A 25,605-nucleotide genomic window follows, 5' to 3' on the forward strand; every position below is an offset into this window, starting at 1 on the left:
TTGACAAATAATGCTTGACAATGAATGTTATTTCCTTACTTTTCTGAAGATTGTCAAAGGGCTCACACCTTAAAAAATAAATCAGAGAAACGTACATTAAAGCCTTCATTTTCTAAATCTGAGTGACCAGAAGAGAGTAATTTTCATTGAAAATCCTTTTCAACCTAGCCAGTACAGAATTACGGAGAATTTGCTTATTTGCATCTAGTTCTTCTATTTTCAGGCCAAACATTAGCTAGTTGCTGGGCCCTCAGTAAGTCAGTTGGTCTTTCTGAATGTTTCCATACCATGAGTTAGGTTTAACATATCCCACAATTTCTCAAGCTGCTTCTTCAGTTTTACTCAAAGGGCAAAACTGACAGATTAAGGGGACTGGCGGGAGTTGAGGAAGAGGTAAAACAAAAACAAAAAAATCCCCAACCTTCCAAATATGATAGGAGGATAAACACTGTCATTTATTCACTCTGCAAACCGAAGCACCTAGAGCAGAACAGTGGCATGAAATGAACTTGGTGTGGCATCTGCGTTCAAACTCTAGGTCTACCACTTAATAAAGACACATAATTTTGGACAAATAATTTCATTTTTTTTCTGATCAGATGTCCCATCAGTCAAGGGGAAATGCACTTGGCAGGGCGGTTGACAGGATTAAATATCAATGTGCATGGCACTTGACCAGGTGCCGGAATCTACTTAGTCAATACTGGTTCCCTGTAAGGCAAAAGGGCTGGAACATTTACGGAAATGCTCCAGGAGCTATAATTTTAAAGTGAAGAGGAATCCTCCAGCTTTCTTCCCTGGGTATTTATTACTACTTACTCCCTTCAAAACCTAAGTTATGAAGGCATATAGTCACTGACAAGTAAAATGTGGATAAGCAGTAAATGGCACGTCTGCTTCAAATTGGATTTCACGACGATGATGATGATGATGATGATCTTCGTGTCTTCAGTTACTGTGGGTTCCCTTACCTTAGCTCCCGCTGAAGGGATCCAAAAAAGTTCACTGTGGTTTATATTGGAACTTAACTGCAATGTCCTCAAAATTCCATAGTACTACACATGGCATACATACATGATGACCTCTTGCAAAGCTCATCAAATACAAACTGAGAAGGGAAGACAACAGATGCATGTCAGAAGAAAACATACAGTGTAAATGCCTTCACCACTTTAAAGTGAAAATCTTCCTGAACTATGTAAAGAATGATGGTATGGTTAAGTGTTAGTTTTAATATATTCAGATGGCACTCACCCATAATCAGTCCAAATAAAATCTAGCTCACAATGTGACAGTAACAATCACATGTCCATGCCTGTCATAGGCCTCAAATGTTTTTCAATGTTTGGCTCAACTCCATAAAAATCAGTGTGTTTAAAAATTACCGTTCTGGGGTGCCTGGGTGGCTCAGTGGGTTAGGGCCTCTGCCTTCGGCTCAGGCCATGATCCCAGGGTTCTGGGATCGAGCCCCACATCAGTCTCTCTGCTCCACAGGGAGCCTGCTTCCTCCTCTCTCTCTCTGCCTGCCTCTCTGCCTACTTGTGATCTCTGTCAGATAAATAAATAAAATCTTAAAAAAAAAAAATTACAGTTCTGATTTTCTCAAATTATTTTGCTCTTCTACTAGAATTTTTACACAGCTCCCTTAGGGAGTTTTCGGGATTTTAAAAAACCAAAGGAACAATCTCTACTGATCAATATTTAAAGTTATATACCTACATATATTTGGCCAATTCTGCCCCCACAACGAAAAAGTTTTTCTTTTCCAATCTAAAACCAACAAATCATAGCTCACACTGTATATTGGAAAAGAAATTCCAAATGTTTCTATTTTGGATAGTCAATGTCAGAATGCAACCCCCCCAAATTATTTTGTTATTAAAACCGAAAGGACATTAAAAAAAAAAAACAAACCACCCTGCCAATTAAGCTCAAACTACAAAATAGGTGTTAACATTTAACATTTCTGAGGTCTGAAAGTGATTTAAAAAGTTCAAATACAAACACGACTTTGAACTTTCCCTCCACCAGAAACTTTGCTCACGTATTCCCTTCCCCTGTGAAAAGGTGTTTTCTCTCCTACTCAGTTTTCAGCAGTGATCTACAAATATCCTCTACATCTAGTGCAGGCAAGTCCCAGCATCAGAGGGTCAGAGGAGATACCACAAGGCTGCATTCCTTTTAAAGATGCCACTTTCTCCTAAAGCAAGGAGAGATTTCAATGAGACTAAATGCTGAGAATAATCTGCTTTTTAAGAAGGCGGGTCTACTTTGGGGGCACCTGGGTGGCTCAACTGGTTAAGCATCTGCCTCTGGCTCAGGTCATGACCCCACAGTTGTGGGATGGAGTCCTGCCTCGGGCTCCCTCTTCGGCAGGGAGTATGCTCTTCCCTCCCCCTTTGCTCATGCTTGCTCTCTCAAATACATAAATAAAATCTTAAAAAAAAAACAGAAACAAAAACAAAACTTGAAGAAGGAAGGCTGCTTTTGTAACTCAGTGATTACACAGTACTTACCAGTACTTGTTAAGATGTGATAGCTCTTTCTTCTCATTCACAATGTTCTTCCTATGTTCACTGAAATTTTTATTTAAAAAGCAGTATTACTGATTTAGATTTCTGGGGACCAAAGTCCATATTTAAAGTCCCATTAAATTCTCTTCATGGTCACATTTTAGGAGATAAAGCTATACAGCTTTACATAAAACTGTGACTTTAAAATAAATTCTCAGAACAGTACTTAAGAAAGGTTAGTATAACAGCCCATGTAATATTATAAAACCAAAATTATCTGAAACTCTCTAATGGTACAACTCAATGTTTACAAAAACCGAATTACTTGAAAGCTAAACAATATACTCTCAAATTTTGGCATTCTGCTTGAATACTCACTGAAACATACTTCTAACACCAGCCAAAGCACTCATATTCACATAATTAACTTTTCTAGTTTCAAAATCTCCACTTTATTCCCTATAACATGTAACTAGGCATCATTTACATCTGAGGAAGAGATGGCTCGCACTACTGATCTCTGGTAAAACACTAGCTCTTAAGACATGTAGTCCAATTTTACACATTTCCAGGCATCCCTAGACAAGTGAATCACAAAGCAGGTACAAATCATTACTACAGTTTACGTAAGATAAAAGGGAAGTTATCAATAAACTTCATAAAGTAGTAAATTCATCTGCCCCTTAAAATGAGTGTGCAACTGTTACAAAGCCATAGTGAATGGTTTATAAAATGTAGTTTTATTTTACGTTACTCTGCTGTTACACAGGGCATAACATTTTTCACAAGGCCTTTTTGGGACTACAGTCAATGATCAGCAACACACAATTGTGGTTCAACTCTCTACACGACAGGCACTAGACAAACCGGACACCCTCTCGTATGTGCATAAATCTGCTTGGAAAAGTAGTAACGTTTTAGACCTGGACTTGTGTGCTTCATTTCCCCTTTCTAGGGTAGTAAGAAATGACATGCACTTTCATTTGCCAAAAGCAATGCTTGTACACTTGCAGCAACGTGCTATTTCTATTACACAGTAAAGTGAACACCAGAACTACAGAGGCAGAAGGTGTAAGTGAATTTTTATTGGGAAGGGAAGTTGTCAACTTAAACAGCAGCAAATGAAGAATGAATAAGGAAACCTCCTGTTGTCACAGATACACAAGACCTCCGTCATATATGATACAGGAGGCATTTTAATTTGTGACCCCCAGCGCAGAAATGCCAAATGCTTTTCCATTCAATCGAATACTTCTAGATTCCTATCAAAAAGGAATACATTAAGAGCATGGAAAAGTTGCTTACGGAAAGTAAACCCCTGAAGAGGGAAGGAGGGAATGTAGAAATTAGGAAGTTATGCAGAACACTTTGTAAATTGTAATGACTACATTTTCATATCTTCACAGTAATACAAAACACAGTCACTTGCAGAACTGGTTCAGATTACTTCAATACCAGATACATTTTTAGTCCTCTACAGAAGTGTTTGGAAGTTACTTGTGTTTATATGAAATGAAGCTATTAATACTTTTCTACAGCAGTAACTGCACACCAGGAAGGCCAAGACAAACACAAAATCAAGGAATGGAGTTTTTCCCAAAGCTGCAGTGTGAAAAGACTATAAACAGTTGATTCCATACACATGAGTGGGTTCTTTGCTATAGGAAATCCAAATGGAATAAGGAATGGAGATGAGTAAAAAGGTTTCTTGAGGGGAAGGATGACCACCCTGTATGCATTTAGTTTTCTGCCCCTTCTGCCGCATCACATTCTTCTCCTGCACTGTCTGATGTCCATAACTAGGGGAAAAAAAAAAATCATAATGTTATCCAGACAACAGAGACCGTGACTAAGAACGGATGTTAAGATTTCTCAAAATCTCAACCACCACCAACTCCTCCTCCAAAGTGTATCTTTGTAAACCTTTCACTATGTATTTAAAATTGATACAAAATCATACACTATTTGAGTACATTTTTCAAGCTTTCTCTTTTAAAAGTGTAACATCAAAACAACAAAAAAGGCAATATCCTTAGAATTTAAAGTTCTCTCCATTTGCAGCAGCCCAATGCTCTTCTGAAAGCACTACTGAAATATAATTTATGAGATGAATAAGGCAAAAAAAAATTTTAAGGGGGAGGCGAACTACCGTCATGATAGCAGTTTCCAAATATTTGAAAGTCCACCGTATGGAAAAGGGGCAGACCTACTGCACCTCTGGCCGAGGGTTAAGTGGCAGCAGGTGACGAAGTGAGAACAAAGGAGCAGCGGGCATGCAGATGCACAAAGCCTTCCTGCATTAGCCAGGATGTTAAGATCTCCAAGGAACTCTCCAACTGTAGGATGGAATGATGAAGCAAAAGAAGGCAATCGTCAACAGCTACTGACCACAGCCTACAGCAACACCAGGAGACTAGTGGTATTTCCAGCATTCTAGAAAAGCTAGAATCTTATAGATCTTTAAGTTAATGTACTAAAATAAATTTAAAAACAAAAACAAAAACAAGTATCTCTAAAGCGCTGTAAGAGAGAAATAAAACAAAGCCAACTAAGAGAGACAGCAGCTCCACGGTATTCCCGAGGGGTACTGGCTCAGAGCTTTTCTTCTATGGAAGTGGTTTATGCTCATGGTTCTGCTGTCACCACGAGAACCGGGAATTCTAATGGCTGGGAATGAAGTGTCACAATTTCCTTGTTTAGCAAAGTTGAACAGATACGATACTAACTTAAGAAAAAAAAAAATCCTTTCCAGCAAAAGATAAAGGTCCAAACTGAGGCCGTGGAGAATCACACTCACATTAAAAGGCACAGTGCCCTCTGCCACATGTTGTCTAAAATTTTTGACATATCAAATTTATTCGCACCTATAAAAGAAGCTAAGTAAAGTTGAAATTCTTTTTTTTTTCTCCATTACTTTTCCCTTCATTATCTGCCCATCCAAGAAGTAGGGAGAGAAACAAAAGAAAACAAAGACAATTAAATGGAACAAGTTTTGTCCCAGAGGCATAGGTGCGATAAATGGAGGGTAAGGGTTAATCCCGTCAAATGCCTGTAAGACATGGTAGATTTCACAAGATAAATGTTTATTAAAACCAAGCACTTCAAAGTGATTTTAGGAAAGCTTATAGTGCCTAACTTGCTGTAGCTAATTTACCCAAGGGAAGAAAATATTGCAACCACAACAACTTTCTATATTAACATAATTTATCAACATTTTTGTTCCAATGATATAGTGAGGATTATTAAGAGTTCCTATAGTCTAGGGATGCCTGGGTGGCTCAGTTGGTTAAGCAGCTACCTTCGGCTCAGACCATGATCCCAGTGTCCTGGGATCGAGTCCCGCATCGGGCTCCTTGCTTGGCAGGGAGCCTGCTTCTCCCTCTGCCTGCCACTCTGTCTGTCTGTGCTCGATCTCGCTCCTGACAAATAAATAAAATCTTAAAAAAAAAAAAAAAAAAAAGAGTTCCTATAGTCTTAGTACCTTCTCAGGAAGGGCTAGGTCTGATAAAATGCCCATTCAACTTGGAAATCTGCCCGCAGAAGAACAGCTGGCCAATACAATATACTAACAAGCACTGAATACTTTTACTTGCGTATCTCTACATTCATTTTCTGAGAGAGAGTGTAGCTCTTACACAACCCACCTCAAAAGACAGGGAGGCTGAAGTAGAATGTAAATACCTTTTTTCTTAAAAAGGAAATGAAATTAAAAAGAATGAGCAACTCACTGTTAGGTTGTCTCTAAGCAACTGCATGATGAGGGTGCTGTCTTTGTAGGAATCTTCATTCAGTGTGTCAAGTTCTGCGATGGCCTCATCAAAAGCCTGAGAAAAATCGCAATACCCATGGTAAACAGTATCTGTGTCAACACAAACTGATTACAATTACAAACCATTTTTATAAAATAGCTAAACATCCACTTTATGTTCTACTATCAATTAAAAACAAAATTCAGTGGAATCATTTTCACAGATTCCCAGTTTATGATAACAATCTTAACAGTATGGGAAGGAATTTCTGAGAATGACCTGAAACTTACCGTTTTAGCCAGTGTGCAGGCAAGCTCTGGGTTATTAAGGATCTCATAGTAAAATACAGAAAAGTTAAGAGCCAGCCCCAGGCGGATTGGGTGCGTGGGCTGCATCTCTTTCTTGCTTATATCAAAAGCTTCTTGGTAAGCTCCTTGGGAATTATCTATCGTTTCTGCGAAGGGGGGAAATAAAAGCACAATACTGAAAATATCCGTCAAGTATACAGAGAGCGTATTAGCCTTTAAAATATGCTACTAACTCATGCAGAGCTAGATTTTTCTGTGGCCTTCTTTTTTTTTTTTTTTTTTTTTTTTAAAGATTTTTATTTATTTATTTATTTGACAGAGAGAGATGACAAGCAGGCAGAGAGGCAGGCAGAGAGAGAGGAGGAAGCAGGCTCCTTGCTGAGCAGAGAGTCCGATGCGGGGCTTGATCCCAGGACCCTGAGATCTTGACCTGAGCCGAAGGCAGTGGCTTACCCCACTGAGCCACCCAGGCGCCCCCGTTCTGTGGCCTTCTTTTAAAAGCATAGCAGTAAACCAAAACAGTACCTCCTACTGGGTTACTGAGAAACTACTTTAACAAGTTGCTTGTTTCAGCTTTTAAAAAAACCCCAACAACATGAGACAATTCAATCAATTTTTCTAAATCTGTGACTAAAACAATTTTCTTTTTTGGTATCTTTTAATTTTACTAACTGGAAATGCATCAATTTAAAAATAATTTGATTAAAAAAATTTGATACGTCAATAATATCTCAATAACGCTAGGAAAAAAAATTTGGCTCTAATACCTCTTCTAAAAATAACAGAAACACTTTACAAAGATCACCACCACCAAAATCTCTATTTTTGTGATTTGTGAAGACAATACTGATCCTTGCTATCAAGATGTATTATGTGAAAGGCCATATAAAAGTGTCAGTATAAAGAACAAAATCTACTCTGACCAGAGGTTGAATACTGGCCGACAAAAATGTCACCTTCCTGAAAAAACTGTTCAATAAGTATGACCAATACTACTCTGATTGTACCCATGCTTTCAAAAGGGTAAGGAGGTTTTCTCAATGAGACCACTGGCCCATTACATACAGCTTTAGAAATACTGACCAAACAGAAATGTAAAGTGAGCCTTTTATGGTGTGAATATGTGCATTTTCTTCCCTTGAAGTGGCACATTTATTGATCTAAATATAGCTGGTACAGCCCTCACATAGTAAGGAGTTCTTGCTGTTTCGCACAGAAAGAAATACTATCATGAGTAACAGTAAGGTGTCTCAGCTCCTAGGCTGTAAATATAGACTATCTATGAGTCCCAGACTATTGGAGTATTTTATGGATAAGAACAGAAATGCCATGAGCCAGAGAAGGTTAAATCAGATTAATGCTGGAACTAAGTATTCCAGAGACATCCCTTATGATTTGCAAATATCTGTCACTTTCAGTTTTGCTATCTTTAAGGCAACAGAAATTATGCATCATTAAGTTAAGTATACAAATTTTATCACAGCAGAATATGACAGTGTCCTCTTTGTAGCTTCACAATTACACTGGTATTTGGGATGGTAAAAACTGTTCCACTCTTGTTAGTACCTCTCTGTGAGGGCACAAAGCCACGGTAACTCCTTGAGAGTACACACTCTTTTTGGATGGGGCAAGATTAAAAACAAGAATAATGAGCTTACTGGAAATAAGGAATTAGGTGCAACTTCTACCTAGAACTTTTAAGTATGAGCAGGCACATACACAATATTTAACAGGACCTCAGCTACTGCTAACTCCAGGAGACGGAGTCCACTGCTAATAAATCACTTTGATTTTCTTTTTACAATCAAGTCCAGCAATTAAGGTATTCTCTTCCCTGTGTCTATATTTTCTAAGACAAATTATATACCAGCAATCCTCTCATCTCACCACTCTTCCTCAGAAATTTGGTTATATAAAATTCGCAGTACACGTAATGATCCTTCGAAATAGGTAGGTAGTAGTTAATAAATAACAGTGTCAAACAGAAGTACAACATCCTGTTTCTTTAATCTGATTGTAACTTCCAATTAAGTTTCAAGGTACACAGGTGACTGGGGGGCTCAGTTATTCAGTGTCTGCCCTCAGCTCAGGTCATGATCCCAGGGTCCTGGAATCAAGCCCCGTGTCAGGCTCCCTGCTTGGTGGAGAGACTGTTTCTCCCTCTCCCTCTGCCTGCTGCTCCCCCTACTTGTACTCACTCTCTGTCAAATAAACAAAATTAAACAAAATTAAAAAAAAAAAAAAAAGTTTCAAGGTACAATGATACAAAGGACCATGTTATAATACAATCTCTCAAATCATATGCAAATGACTAGGGGGCAAAAATATGCTGAACCAAAAAAAAAAAAAATGCTGAACCAAATTCTGAGGTATAAAAGATTATACCTCTTTTATTTTTTAAGTAGGCTCCACGCCAGTGTGGAGCCCATCGCAGGGCCTGAATTCAGGACTGTGACCTGAGCTGAGATCAAGAGTAGGATGCTTAAAGGTGTTTTACCAACTAAGCCACCCAGGCTGCCATGAGTAAGCCTCCTTTAAATAATATCTTAGCAGATTATTATCAAAGAGCTTTTGAGTTTTTCAAAAACAGCACATAATGTAAATTGAGACTGTTTTTATTTTTCAGAACATTAAGGTAACGTTATTAATTTTCTTTTACAAAGATTCCAAGATTTATTATTTTTTTAAGGATTTCAAGATATTTAAAAAGTTACAGAGGGCCTGGAGATTACACAGAGATTACCGTTACAGTGTCCCACTTATCCTCCCTTCCTTTTTTATTTTCAATTTCACCCATAAACCAAACATACTTACGCTTTCGATCGTCACCACATGCAACTTCAGCAAGGTACCGGAAGTAATCTCCCTTCATTTTCAGATAGAAGACCTTACTCTCTGGATTAGTTGCATTGGCTATTAAATACTTATCCAACAATTCCTGAAAGAAAGAAGATAAAATATCAGGTACTAATAAAAAGCTATTTTATTACAGACAAGAACAACGATATGCATTTGAATCATGAACTACCACAGTAACTACAACCATCCCGCCTTGGATTTGAAGCCTGGGCCGAGAGCAGGGGCCCTGTGACTGTCATGAGTTGAATGGTCTGGCTCACAGCAAGGCAGTTTCCAACAGTAGAGCCAGGGTACATCAAAGACTAAACAGAAAAAGTCAAGTCTATTCACCCTCCATTCAAGCATTTCTTGGTACTGGCTGGGGACCAGGCGCTGTATTTGCCAGAAGGGATATAAAGAAAACAAAGTTCTTGCCCTCAAAGAGCTCACAATCTAATAAGAAAAGCAGTAAGTACACCACTACCATACGCCAGGCATTAAGAGATATGTGACTAAGGGACAATGGTGGCACAGAGAGAGCATCTAGCTGTGCTGGTGATGGCTGCCGCAGACAGGCTGCCCCTGAAGAAATATTTGACTTGTTAAGGAGAGAGCAGGATTGTAGCAGTTTGAAAGTGGGATGTACAGTCATATTTTTTTAGGGTGTGTGTGTGTATAAAAAAATTCCAGGCCTAACACGGGGTTTGATCTCATAACCCCCACATCAAGAGTCACCTGCTCTACTGACTGAGCCAGCCAGCCACTTCAGACTGGGGAAAGACATCAAGTATGAAGAACAGTGTAGGCACAGAACAAGTCAGCCAGCGTGGCCCAGAGCAGGACTGGCTATTTTCAAGGTCTTCTGCAGAGCAATACTCATCCGAAATAAGGTTAAGTACAGGGACCAAGAGACAGCAGTCTAGAGACACACAGAGCAATCTGACAGTCATGTCAAATCAATTACTTGAAAAAATCGGGTTAGCAATTAAGTACGTCTTCATTCTCTATTTTATTCAAAGAAACGTACCCTTGAACCAGTGAGCTAGTGCCTCTCAAACTGAGGGATATGCACAAGGTGTGCAGAAGAATAAAAAGTTGCGGGCTCAGTCAGTGCAGCATGCAGCCCTGATCTCCGGGTTTTGAGTTCCAGTCCTGCGCTGGGCGTAGAGATCACTTAAAACAAAAAAGTCACAGAAGTCAAATATGAAAGAGATCTTTTTGGACTATCGATTTTATGTGATGGTAAGTAAAAATTGTTTTGTGATGAAAAATATTATGGAAGAAAATAAAATTCTCATAGAAATTTTAAGATACTAATACCTGTACCTCACAGGTTTGTTTGGGCAATAAAACCAGTAAATGGATGTGAAAGCATGGTATAGTTTCCGCATATTAAGTACTCAATGTTAGTGATTAACCAGCCAGGTGCTCCCACTCTTCTGCCTAGGTGCAAAGTTTGAGAAGTACTGATCTAGACAATGCAACACTAGTTACAAAGTATAAGCAAGGCACTGACACAGCCATGCTTGCGTTCTGGAAAAATAGCCTCCCATATTATCAACTAAACATTACATAAAGATACCAACTACAATACGGAATTACAAGTTTGGAGGAACTCAGTGAAGACTTTCAAATTCACTTAAGTATATTACCAAAGAAGTAAAAGATTGTTTACAGACTTTTAAAAAAGGCTAAGGAAAAGTTTAGAAAATGTAGTTCTAACGCAAGAACTTTCCTGTTGTTTATCTAAAAATGGCCTAAACAAAATGCAGTGGTTACATCTGTAAGTTATTTTGAAGACAATAAACAAAAATGTTAAAAAAGAAAAACATTTTAAATTCTTAATTTTTACAACTTACATAAAGATATTTTTAAAAAGAGTCTAAAGCTCAGGCAAAATTCTTAATTTTAAAATTAGCTCACAAAGCCCCTGAAGGCTATATATTATAAAATTGGCAAACTCTTATCAAAATTGTGGCTTCAGTCTGGAAAGCTGCTGGACCAGGAACGCAGCAATAGAGGTCAGGAAGGGCCACACCCAAACAAGAGCGGCGAGTGTAGAAACTAATGCCTCCAAAGCACCATCCTCTTAACTGAGACAAGATTCAAAAGACTGGGTTGTAAGAATTTCTTCTGCTCAACATCACCAATTTTAATAGTTATTAAAATGTAGGGCACCTGGGTGGCTCAGTGGGTTAAAGCCTCTGCCTTCGGCTCAGGTCATGTTCCCAAGGTCCTAGAATCAAGCCCCACATCAGACTCTCTGCTCGGCAGGGAGCCTGCTTCCTCCTCTCTTTCTCTCTCTCTCTGCCTGCCTCTCTGTCTACCTGTGATCTCTGTCTGTCAAATAAATAAACCTGAGAAACTCTTTCTCAGAATCTTAGAAATTTGTACAACTTTAACTTTTTACTCGAATACCATTTTTATCTATCACAGATGATTTTCAGTTCAAAAACTACTTTGGGGAACACCTGAATTTAGGATTTTTGTAGGGAGGGTGGACAACCCTGTGAGACTGCCAAAAAAGTTTACTTGTTCTCAAATCTCAAACTGACTCACAGTCATTCCTATCTTCTCTTTTTAAAGATTTATTTATTTGAGAGATTGGTGAGTGAGAGAGAGCAAATGAGCAGAAAGCCATCGTGGGGCTCGATCCCACGACCCTGGGACCATGACCTGAGCCCAAGGCAGACACTTAACCAACTGAGCCACCCAGGTGCCCTAGTCACCCCTATCTTAAAAGAAAAACCAAACAAGAGTGGATTCTGAGAAGTTGTATTAAATAATGCAAACACAGTATTTATTCTATGGTAATCACCACCTCTGCTTGTACCCAAACTGAGAAACTGTAACATAAAACAAAGTGCCTCTCACTTTTCTTTTTCTCCCAAGTGAGTCAGTCTGTTAAGACAAGATCTCAGAGGATCTCCAAAAAGGTGCCAACTCTGGTGAAGACATTTAGTCACACAAAAAGGCTACTCGGTACCTTTAACACGTAGCACTTGGTGATTAAACGTGGGAGAAGAGGCTGAGAAAGCCCGAGCGGAGTGGTGAGAGGAGAGATGTGATTCTAGCACTATCTGCCGCTCTCGGTCCCACAGCCAGATGTGCGCGTGCTCATGACGATGGCTTCCTGGCCTTGCAAAGATTTTTGGAAAGCTGCTTAACAGCTATTGCACTAGTAACTACAGCCACTTTCGAGCTTAAACTCTTCCTTTCCCTATTTACATGTGACTGACAACACCGGCTTTTGTAAAGTGACTTTACATCACTTCCCTCCTGGAGGGTCAGCCAGGTCACATGGTTCCTCATCATCTGCCACTAGACGGTTGTGAAGGAAAACAACAGTTACAGAACACTTCTGTCTTTCCACATGCTATCAGTAGCACAGGTGTGTATTTTAGCCCCAAAAGACTGGATTCTGCTTCAGTATTACCAAACTGATCATGGCTGTTATCAAGTAGTATCAACACCAGTATTAATTATTAATGCCAGATAGAATAAGGACTATAAATATTTAAGATATATAGCCTAAGTATACAACTTCAGAAAAAAATCATTAAAAAAACTCAATATGCATAAGAAATCTTTCCACATAAGGTCACTTGTAAGAAGTCACAAGAAAGGGAATCTGTTAACCACAAAGGGAATCTGTTAAAAGCTCCCCTGCTAATTTCTCCTGTGTGTTACTCTTGTTGATTAAGCATGAGATCCCTTTTGTAGATCTTCAACCCACAGATTTTATGATCCTGGAAGGTCTGGGGAGCTAAGCTGGTAGTTCCCTCCAACACAGACAATGACTTGGGTAGAAGGCAAGTGATGCATTCTTTTTTTTAGATTTTTTAAAGATTTTAAAAAATATTTTATTTATTTCTTTGACAGAGATCACAAGTAGGCAGAGAAGCAGGCAGAGTGAGGAGGAAGCAGGCTCCCTACTGAGCAGAGAGCCAGATGCAATGTGGGGCTCAACCCCAGGACTCTGGGATCATGACCTGAGCCTAAGGCAGAGGCTTTAACCCACTGAGCCACCCAGGTGCACCATAGATTTTTTTTTTTTTAAGATTTTTAAAGATTTATTTATTTATATGAGAGCTCAAGAATCTCAAGGTGACTCCCCACTGGGCATGGAGCCCGACACAGGGCACAATCCCATGACCCCCAAGATCATGACCTGAGATGAAACCAAGAGTCAGACAAGACGGACTGCCCAAATTACAAGACGGACTAATAACTGAGTTCCAGACCACAGAAACTCAAACCTGAGCAAAGTCAGAGGAAAAAATATCAGTGCCTATACAGCTCATTTTAAGAGATGCTAAAGGACCTTAGAATAAGCTTAATCTCATACAGATAGGATGGCAAAAAAAAAAAAAAAGAGAATTGTATCAGAAAAACTGTGAAGAACTATGTAAGAAATGAAAATGTCCAGCACTAATACTGACGCAGATTTAGTCATAGTAACCATTCCTCTTCAACCCCATGTCTTGAAGAAAAGGCTAGGAAGAAAACAAAACTTCATTCATACTCTAAGAGTGAATTATTTTGGCATATAATCATCACATCAACAGTTTTTTGGACTTTGTTTTTAAAGATTTTATTTACTTGACAGAGAGAGACACAGCAAGAGAAAGGACACAAGCAGGGGGAGTTGGAGAGGGAGAAGCAGGCTTCCCCGCAGAGCAGGGAGCGCGATCCGGGGCTCATGACCTAAGCCAAGGCAGAGGCCCAAGGGACTGGGCCACCCAGGCACCCAGTATCAACAGTTTTTCTGAACAATTCATCAGGCTTTGATGGTAATATTCCCTGGAATTCAACAAGCTAAAACAGTATCTTTACCTTAAATTCATTTAAGTGGTTTCTGTTTTACAGACAAAATAAACTGGCTTCTGTCCCTCATTATATAGCTTAATAAACAAGATTTACTGAGAAGAGTAGGTTAACTGATGAAAAGCCTTAAAATACAAACAAAATAATCAAAAGGAAACAAAAAATATTCTTTTTCCTATTAGTAACTTGAAATTCATTAATTAAACACACTGGATCTCTGACTTTAGGGCATATATACTAATCATCATCTGCATATTTTTATCAGCTTAATCAGCACACATTACCATATAAAAACTGTATCTATTGACTCAGCAAGATCCCAGTGTCCTTCATGTGCCAAGTCCCATCCTGAGCACTTTCTGTATCACTTACATATAAACAACCACTGACAATTAAAAAAAACAAACAAACACTAGAGTCCAGAAATAAGTCCAAAATCATAAAATTAATTAAATGGAGCCAGAATCTGAAACTAGAGCCAGTATTTCTAATTACTACCCTATAAAATAAGGATTAATATAGCCCAAAATATCTAAGAGCATTTGGCTATACGTTAGATATATAATTAGTAAAACAAAACCAAACAAAAGAATATGGTGCAGAGGGCAATATAATTATTTAACAACTGGAACATTTACTAAGTGGTAAAAGCTAAACTTCTAACACTCTAACTTTAAGTATTATATACAGTACAAAGAGCCACTGACATGGTAGGTATGAAGAACAGTCTCTAGACAGTGACTGTCTCTTGCTCAGGTTGATTAATCCAAGACACTGAAATCAAAGTAAAACTCAAGACTCAAGAAGGAAGTCATATTTCATCCAGAAAGAAATTATGCAAATATAACCACCCCGATTTGAGGGTGCCAAGGGGATCCTTCAGAAGCTGCACGTGACAGGTTGGAATTACAGGGTGGATCCAAGACAGACGAAGATAAAGGACAAGAGTAACTTTAGGTTATTTTAGAATGTATGATTTTAGAAATAGATTATCATTCATGAAAGTGACTTCTGTCATTAGCTTTTGATCTTGTCACAAATCACAGCTTCTCAAAACTCTGTTTCTTTATATATAATAAGTATTAAGATCCAAAGGCCTTCCATTCTCAGAAATTACCATTTTAAGTACAGGAGGCTAGGGCTGAGTTGCCTAAAGGCAACAAGTCACCCAAAACATGATCCAACTTGATCAGATTTCACAGCATCAATTAATCCATGGAAATAATTTCTACCCTTAATAAAATGAATGCCTTGAACAATTAATTGCTCTTGCACTATTCAAAAATTTTACTGATTTAGGGCGCCTGGGTGGCTCAGTGGGTTAAGCCGCTGCCTTCGGCTCAGGTCATGATCTCAGGGTCCTGGGATCGAGTCCCGCATCGGGCTCTCTGCTCAGCAGGGAGCCTGCTTCCTTCTCTCTCTCTCTCTGCCTGCCTCTCAGTGTACTTGTAATTTCTCTCTGTCAAATAAATAAATAAAATCTTTAAAAAAAAAAAAAAAAAAAAATTTTACTGATTTAGAACTGTCAAGTCTTGGAATCCAAGTGTTGAACTCCAACTCTGGTGGATGGCTAAAAAAAAGAATGTAGTAAAGCTTTTCAGAAATAAGAGGTCAATGACCAATGTGAGAGATCCCAAGGGCTGTGTGATTTAGTGGACATCACACCAGCAGATGAGATCAGTTACAGTTCAAACTCAAGTTGCAAAGCCTATTCTGGTCCGTTACTTCCTTTACTTGAAAGCTTGTATCAAATCTCAAGACTCTTCAAACAAACAAACAAAATTTCAACAGTAAATTGTACCACAGGAGTAGTATGTCCTGGTTAGCCCAGGACGGCCCCAGCTTAAGCCTGCTACATATTTCGTTCTTTTTTTTTAAGATTTTATTTATTTATTTGACAGAGATCACAGGTAGGCAGAGAAGCAGGCAGAGAGAGAGAGAAGTTAGAAGCAGGTACCCTGCTGAGCAGAGAGCCCGAAGTGGGACTCGATCCCAGGACCCTGGGATCATGACCTGAGCCGAAGGCAGAGGCTTTAACCCATTGAGCCACCTAGGCCCCACTACATATTTCATTCTTAATTAGTACCCCACTTCGGAAGATAAATACTCCTTCTCAAGATAAGGCATCAGTCGTAATTCAGAGCGTTATTTCAATACTAAAAAGTAAGGAACTACATCTCTTGCTCTACCACTTAACATTCGCATAGAAGGTGCTAACATTTTTAGGCATGTGCTGAGAACGGAAGGTGAAGTCATGTTAATAGTAACGGTTCTTTCTCTTAACATTTTTAAATTTTTGGTTTTTTATTATTTTTTTAAAAAGATTTATTTATTGGGGGGAGAGGACAGAGGGGAGAGGGAGAAAGAGAATCTCAAGTAGACTCCTGGCTGAGTAAGGAGTCTGACTTGGGCCTCAATCTCACAACCCTGAGGATCATGACCCTGAGCTGAAAAAAAAAATCAGACACGTAACTGACTGAGCCACCCAGGCACCCCTGAACAGCTTTTATTTTTATTTTTTAAAGATTTACTTATGAGAGAGTGGGAGAGTGCATGTGTGCAAGGAGGGGCGGGTGGGAGGAGCAGAGGGAGAGACTCTAGTACAGACTGGAATCTGTATTTGAAGGTTCTGGCACTCGCGGTGATTCTTAGGGGCAACATCTGACTTTGTTATGCTTTACACTTTAGACATGTATACACTTACATATGGAAATACATATTGTTTTACTACAAATTCCTTTTATTTCTCCCATTAGTCTTAATGTATATTTAAAATTATGTGTAGGTATATTACTTACTAACTTCATTTTAATTTAGTTAAGGACACAGAAAATACTAGTTATAGATGGAGTTATTTGAAAGAATAATTGAACAGGGAAGACCTGCACTGGGCTCCGTGCTCAGCAGTCTGCTTACCCCCTTCCTCTGCTCCACACCCCCCCAATGCACTCACACACTCTCTTTCTCTCTTTATCAAAGAAATAAAATCTTTAGATTTAGGGGAAGGATTCTCCCTTCCTTATCTGTATTTTCTCGAAGCACAGTAAGACTCTGGTTTCTATTAAAATAATGCATAATACATGGACATCACAGAAAATTCGAAAGTGATAAAGCTTCTCTCCTCTCCCTGGGTTCTTAGCCATCCAGTTCTTCCCCTCCCTCAAGGAAACCATCATTACTACTTTCTTGTACATTCCCCCAGATATTTTATACATTTAAAAATCCATGTTCTCCCTCCCTCATGTCACCATACTATACCACTGCTCTATACCTTGCTTTTTCCATATAATAACCCCTCTGGATCATTCCATATCCATATAACTGCCTCTTTGTACACAGATGACTGCATAGTAGTCCACCAAACAGGCAACTTTTGATATTTCCCACAATGCACCAAATGTACACTTTATGCTAAGGATAAACTGCCCTCCCTGGAGGCCGTTTTCAATTTACAATCCCACTAACAATGTTCTGAATGTTCCTAGTTCTCAACATCTTCTGAACTCAGAAAAAAAAACGTTCTTTTTTTTTTTCCAGTCTGTAAGGGAAAAATATATTATTAGAGTTTTGTTTGTAGTTTTATTATAAATGAAGTCAAACCAGCTGAATGTCCTTTTCTGTTAACACTGTATCTACATCATTTGCTATTTTCTTAAACTGATTTGTAGAAACTCTTTATAAGTTCATGATATGAGTTCAGTTCCCAGATGTATCTTATATAAATCTCATGTATTTTAAAGACTGGCAATTAAACAGCATTTGTTAATATCTTCTATTATATTAAGTCATATATCATATTACCAACATTTCTGACCAATATGAGAAGCACAAATTAATGGGACTTATTCAATTTGAACACAAAATTCACGAACAGAAGACTTCTAACTAAAATACAAGTCTGAATGCAGGTTTACTGTGCTGTCCACCTGACCTCACCAAACGGTAACATATTTTAACTGCTACCCAAATGGCAGTATATCAGAAAAAAATACCTCCACACACAGAGACAGAACATACCTCGATCAATTTAATATGGAGTACTTCAGAAATCTGTGACTCATTATCTTCAAAGAGATGGGCAAAAACAAGACTTTCTGATTCTGGCAGCATAGGGAGACTGAGCAGACTTTCCCTTCTAAAAAATAAACAAAATCCCAAAGAGAAGCAAATAAAACAGAAAAACTGTAACAGAGCTCCAAAAGAAGAAAGGGAGATCTTGAGGTGCTAGACAGAAAGATAAAACAAAGAGCTCTAAAAGTGTCAGTTTATAATAATGACAATGGTTGTGTACAGGGAGTAGGGGCCTAGAAAAACTTCCGTCTGTCACCGCTGAGAAATAGCAAGAAAACTATTTCCTGGGCTTTGAGGCCGGTGCGCAGAGTCTCCCATAACAAAGTGAAACCTGAACCCATGTCCCGTGCAGGTGCTATTCAGAGTTTTATTCCATACATGACGTGTGAGTCCACAAGCTAAACATGTACGCAGAAATGGGGCAAAGCCTAGTGTGCCCGCAGAAACGAATCACCAAACCACCGCAAATATGCTTCCACAATCCAAGACACACACAAGTTCCATGGAAAAAACTACATCCCTGCTATTGAAAATAACAAACTCATCATAATGAGGGATCAGCACGCAAACAAGAGGTTAGTACCCAAGAACTCAGAAAATGAGTGTGTAACAAAACATAAAATAAGCATGTTAAAAATGATTAAAGATACACATTTTAGTAGTTACGGATTAAACAGATGCTGCTGCCCAGGTCTAGCTTCAAAAGAGGGGTGGATGGGAAGGAGTGTTTCTGGTGGGGATATAAAGAAAACACAATTCATAATCGCTGAAGCTGGGTTATGAGTTATTAGAACATTCTCGTTGTTTCTGTAGAAGTCTGACACTTTTATTTGATTAAAATAACCAAAAAAGATTAAAAAAAAAAAAAAGGAATAAGAAGCTAGGGGGAAGTACATGATACAATAAATTTTTTTTAAAAAGGGGAAGTCTGGAAGTGAAGGGGGAGGGGAAAAGGTTTTTAGAATTAAAAGAAAAAATTAGTAAAATAGAAGGCCCATTTTAATAAACTAATCAGAACACAGAACAAATAACTAACAAGATGAGAAAATTATGGATAAGTCTAAAGATGCAAACAGAGGTCTAAAATACGATGTTTAGGAGCGCCTGGGTGACTCCATCTGTTAAGCGCTGACTCTTGATTTTGGCTCAGGTAGAGGTCTTGGGTCAGGCTCTGAGCTGGGCATGGAGTCTGCTTAAGATTCTCTCTCCCTCTTCCCCTCGCACTCTGTCTCACTCTCTCAAGGAAAAAAAAAAAAAAGATGTTTAAGATAATATGTGATAGGAATTCTAGAGAGACGAGAAAGAATGAGGAAGAGATGCTATTCACGAATGCAGGAGTAAGGCTGAGGCTCTCCCAGTAACACTACAGAAGACAGTAATCTTCCGAGTAGAAACACACACTGAATCCCAAGAAAGAAAATAAAAATAAACTCATACCTAGACCCTCATGTAAAACTGAAGAATGCCAAAGACAAGAAAATTCTTAAAAGCAACCAGAGAAATGACACATTACCTATAAAGGAAGAAACAACAATATGACTGACGACTGATTTTTCATCAGAAAACAAGTATCTTCAAAGTGCTGAGAAAATCAACTGTCAGCTGCAAAATAAATTATCTATCCAGACAAAGACAGAAGTTCCCACTCAGACCTATACTGAAAGAACCCTTTTAGAGTGGGAAGGAAGAAGTAATGGAATAAAAGAGAAGGCACCAATTAGAATAATTACAGTAACTAAAATTTCAAGTAACTGAAAAATTCCTGGTCTTAATCTGTGAAGTTTCCACACTCCTAAAACTGTAACAACACAGCATTATTGTGAAGATTCTGAATAACAATACATGTGTGATACATAATGTGTGTAGTGGGTAGTATTTCAGATTACCTAGAAAGACAGAAATTCTCTCAAACGTTGTATGTGCAAAGAACTGAGTTGGCTATAAAAGGACGTGTGTCTCCCAACTCTCTTTTAGAGGATTATCTACATTTTTAAGTATAGTAATTTTTTTAAACAAGTGTCTGCCTTTATGGCTACACTTTCAAAACTCTGATGACTATGAAAATTTGCTATCAGGAAGAAATGTTTCATTAGAATAATCTAGAATCTCAAATATTTCAAGAGTTCACATCCATTTTAAAGTAACTGACAAGGTATAGGTTAATTTGAAGTATTTATTGGCATGACTTTAACCAATATCTACATGTTAATGACTCAGAAATTTGCCCCTTGCTTATTTGGGCAATTTACTTTACAGCTCTGTACCTCAGTTTATTCATCTATAAAACAGAGTTAATGCCAATCACTATTACTTCACTGGGCTGTCATGAAGATTAAGTGAATTAATTCAAATTACTCAGAATACTGCTTGTACATAAACCTCAAAGAACATATACCAACACACACATCTTTCTCTCACACACTAGACTGAGGGCTCCTCAACACATGCACTTGTGCGTGGGCACACAAACACACACACACACACACACACACACACACAGAACACCCTGGATGGGCCACTAGGACTTTAAACTTTACTCATTAAAAAATAAAATTTGCCTTGTGAACACAATGTGTTGACTCTCCTCCCCTACTCAATTTTTCTTAGAAAAAGCACTCAGTTGCCTTAGGTTGGAAACATGGGTATCATCCTGATGTTTCCTTTGGTCTTACTCCCCTAGCCCTCTGATATTCAGTGACCCAAACCCATGGATGTAATTTTATCCAAGTCTAGATTTCACTTGGAAACCTCAGACCAATAAGCATGGTATACTTTGGGAACATGCATCTTCCTCTCCTGAACTGTAACCCACTGAAGGAAAAGACTTTCTAGTTTTGATATATGAAAATTTGTATAGCAAATTAATAAAAATGCAAGACTTGACTATAATCTGACATAATGGAAAGTAAATATACCTTAAAAATAAGGATTAATCAATCAGAAAGAACAGAAAGAGACATGGAACAGAAGAGGATGAAGAAAACAATCCAATATATAGCAAGGAGTGTGAGCCACAGTCTATCAACCCACTGGCAAACGCATGCCTTGCTGTAGACATCATGGCCATTACACATTTGAACAGCCACAGAATTCCTCATCATGAGGCCACATTTATGAAATAACTTCCTGATGATGACTTGATTTCTGGGTGAGTCTATCTGCCTACTGAAAGAGAACATACTGGTCATACCAACACAGGTACTGTCAAGTTTTGTGCTAGTTATCCCTTACTCTAGACGAATAATGTTTTTGGTTTTATATACCAGTCACATCATCTTGACTGTTTGGGATCTACCCCTGAACCAACCCCCCCAACCACACAGTGTGTTTGAATCCACAAGGATAAAGGTTGTACTCTGAAGTGCAGGAAACTCAGGGAGGTAATACAACCCCTCCAGCAAGCCATTCACACTCCCAACTTCCCTGTAGCGTTACATAGTTGAGTATCCTCGTACATTTGTAAATGATTTTCTATTAGATCTAATAGATCTCACTATGCCTTCAACAGAAATAAATTTATTTCCAAACCTGTTTCTATATTTACATTCCTTCTTCCTACTTTACTCTTCCCACCACCCTCTTCCATCTCCTAGCTACGCAAGCCGCCAGCAATGCCCCTGACTTTCACTCTGCTTTCCCCAGCCCACCAGCTGAGGTCAAGCGCTACCGACTGTGCCTCGGTAGCAGTGCAGCGATCGGTCTTCTCAGTCCCATTCCTATTTCTATTACCCAAGTTAAGCCTATCATTTCACCTCAACTAATCCAATCACCTAACTGATCTACCAGGCTTTAGCGGTCTTCTCTCTCTAATCCATTTTATACCCTGCTGCCAGATTAACCTTAAATTCCATTCTGGGTTTGTTAATAATCCCCTGTTCAAAAATCCCAAGGGCTGGTTAAAGAAAGAATAAATTTCTAGGCTCACACTTATCATCCTCCAGATCAGACTCTAACCTACAGCCTCCAACTCACATAAATGGTAAAGAGATACTCATCCCCGCTGCCATCGCACGAGCAAGGTGAAGCTGGGAGAAAAATCCACCTTCTCCAGTGTATCATATATACTGGGTAGCACTGTCTTGACTGATGCCCGACCTTTACCATTCCTTCCACAGCAGGGAGAGGTGCCTCCCAAATGCCAGAAGGAAAGAGTACCGGCAAGCAGTGCAGTAGAAGCTGGCAACAGCAGGTACTTGGGGGAGTGCGAAAACAAACACGGAGTCATCTCTAGCACTATTCTGAGGACCTATTCTTAGGTCCACGAACACAGTCCACTGGCACAGTAACAGCAGATTACCTCTACAGAGGCTGAATGCAGCAGGTGTCAGAGTAATGAGTCATTGAGATTATCCAACTATTGCCTTTTGTTGGATTTCTATGCTCACCAATTTCCAAATGCTAAATTCGATTCCTCCTGTAAATGTATCCGTAGGCAATAAACATGACTAGACCATCATACTCTCAGTTCCACTCTCACTGGACCAACAAATTAGATGTGGAGCCCATCTAAGGGGACAAATCCTGGACCATAACTGGACACTACACACTACTGTTGTTTTAGTGATCTGGCACTCCCGCCAAACAAACGAATTCTTCTTTATCCTGACATTGGTGGCAGTGGGGGAATCCTTGAAAAAGTGTTATTAGGCCATTACAGCAATAGTCGCTATTTACTAAAATTCATACAACTCCAGGGTACTCATGAATGTGCATGTGCATTCTTGGGAGAAAGAATTGTTAGTGATAGACTAAAAACCACCATTTATGTTCAAACTTTTGAAACGTAATTCTAAAGGTAACAAAGACATAAAGTTCAACACTGGCTGGGATATTTGTCAAATTTACAAATCAATATGACTACTGTGTCATGATAAATTGTCATCATGGTTAGAGAATAAATATGGATTCTGCAGACCCAAAGGGGTATGTGCTACTCTAGTTATAATGAAAGTAAAAAAGTAAGCCAGATTAGTTCATACAATCAAGTGCTTAATTATTTTTGTGGGCAAAAGAAAGTAAAGAGCTAAAATCAATCAATCAATCAATCAATCAATCACACGATAAACAAGCAGAGAGGAAAGGCAGAAAAAAATTCCAGAGCTCTCAATATTCAGTAATAGCTTACACTAGCAAAATACCAGTATACTTTCATATGAACTTTGTCTTTTGTTAAGTCTATGACAAATTGGATTAAGCAATTTCTACATTACAGAAATTATATAATTATTTGCAGACTAATTTTTCCATCTGTGGCTAAGCTATACCACATACAATTATCTCTGCAATATATACATAAGCGCACACACACACACACACACACACACACAGCTCTAGTCTACCAGCCCTGTTACAGGGCACAAAGAGAAGAACAGAGTCAAAAGGAATTTAACAAACTGTGGTAAGGAGGCACCTGGGTGGCTCAGTGGGTTAAAGACTCTGCCATCAGCTCAAATCATAATCCCAGGGTCCAGCCCATCAACTCTCTGCTCAGCAGGGAGTCTGCCCTCCCCCCTGCCTCTGCCTACTTGTGATCTATTAAACAAATATATAAAATCTAAAAAAAAAAAAAAAAAAAGAAAGAAAGAAAAAGAAACTGTGGTAAGAAAATTATTCTGCATTTGGAACCAAATTTGTATGGTTGACTGATTACATTCAACTGAACTACTGGGTACAGCACAAAAAATAACCTTGAAAAATAAAGTAGTGCTTATAGTATAGAGAGGAGAAAAGAAAGATGAAGTCCTTATTCCCACATACCCTTAAAGCTTACCAATACTGATCTGAATTGGTTGTAATTTGTTTTGGGGGCAGCCACAAGAGGAACTCAGGACATCGGTAAACTCCAAACCATACGGAATTTTGCCTCACAACAAGGCTTGGTGAGAAAGAAAATGTTACATTAACAGAACAACACATTCTTACACAGGGAAAGAATTACGAAGGTAAGAAAGTTCACAGTATAGAACAGGAAGTAGTTCCTTGTGGCTGGAGCAGAGGGAAGGAAGGTCGAGAAAAGAGGCTGAAGAGTCTCCTAAGTCCCATTCAGGAACCTGGACTCCTCCTAACATGGTAATAGTTACAAAATTCTAACAGTCAGTGATTATTTCCTCCCCCAAGTCTTCTAAAGCAAGAGAAGCATATATCGAAAGAGATAAAAGGCAGCTGTTCTAGCTGAAGAACGTGCTTACGTAAGGCCCCACTTTGCCCCTATTTCCACACAAGAGAATCCAGAGAAAGGAGAGCAGATTTCCGAAGAATGGGGTCTGCAGAAGGAGGCTTTACAACAAAGGCAGTGGAAACGGAAAGAGCACTTCTCTTTCTTTCCTTTTTTTTTTTTTTAAAGATTTTATTTATTTATTTGACAGAGACCACAAGTAGGCAGAGAGAGAGGAGGAAGCAGGCTCCCTGCCGAGCAGAGAGCCCAATGCGGGGCTCAATCCCAGGACCCTGAGATCATGACCTGAGCCAAAGGCAAAGGCTTTAGCCCACTGAGCCACCCAGGCGCCCCAAACAGCACTTCTCTAGACAAACTGAATTTGAGTTCACAGCTAACTGGCCTCAGTTCTCATACAAGTAAACACATCTCATTTATCCATAATTGCACACAGAATAGTCTAAGATAACAGATGTGAAAGTATTAATAAGCTATAACTTGTAACTGACTACAAAACGAGTGCAGGGGCACCTAAATTATCTTGCAGGACACATGTGATTTTAACACACAGAAACAGTAGACGGAAAGCTGTACACGTGAGAATAGCAGTAAGCAGAGGGATGGAAACAAGCTCCAGAGTGTTTTGGGCAAACAATTGGCTGGAGCATTAGGATGGTGTAGCCACAAGTTTTCCTTAAGTGAATTGTTATGCCAAACCATTTGATTATTTTTTCCATAAGCTGAGAATTGCAGATCAAGGATATACTAATTAACATTTCAACAACTGGTGCAAGGCAACTGAATAACTACATGGAAAGAACGAACGTTGGATCCCTTTCTTCCCACCATATACAAAAGCGGACTCAAAATGGACCAAAAACCTAAATGTAAAACCCAAGATGTTATAAATATTAGATGAAAACATAAGTGTAAATCTTTGTGACTTTGGATTAGACAATGGTTCCTTACATATTACACCAAGAGCACAAGCAACCGAAGAAAACAAGTAAGCCGAACTTCATCAAAACTAACTTTCGTGTTTCAAAAGACACTATCAAGCAAGTGAAAGACAACCTACAGAATGGGAGAATATATTTGTAAATTATATAACTGATAAATGTATGGTATCCAGAATAAATAAAGTA

General features: G+C 38.8%; 1 protein-coding gene across 1 annotated transcript in view; it reads right to left on the minus strand.

Moving 5' to 3' along the window:
* Positions 1–3,578: 3,578 nt before the first annotated feature.
* YWHAQ (tyrosine 3-monooxygenase/tryptophan 5-monooxygenase activation protein theta) overlaps positions 3,579–25,605 on the minus strand; it is a 36,486-nt gene continuing 14,459 nt past the window's right edge. The window contains exons 3-6 of the mRNA XM_059405132.1: positions 9,385–9,508; positions 6,553–6,716; positions 6,242–6,337; positions 3,579–4,312 (exon numbers count right to left, since the gene is read on the minus strand). Coding sequence (XP_059261115.1) covers positions 4,253–4,312; positions 6,242–6,337; positions 6,553–6,716; positions 9,385–9,508 — 444 coding nt within the window. The 3' untranslated portion in view covers positions 3,579–4,252. The remainder of the gene's footprint in view (positions 4,313–6,241; positions 6,338–6,552; positions 6,717–9,384; positions 9,509–25,605) is intronic.

The sequence above is a fragment of the Mustela nigripes genome, chromosome 7, assembly GCF_022355385.1.
Source record: "Mustela nigripes isolate SB6536 chromosome 7, MUSNIG.SB6536, whole genome shotgun sequence".
NCBI lineage: Eukaryota > Metazoa > Chordata > Mammalia > Carnivora > Mustelidae > Mustela > Mustela nigripes.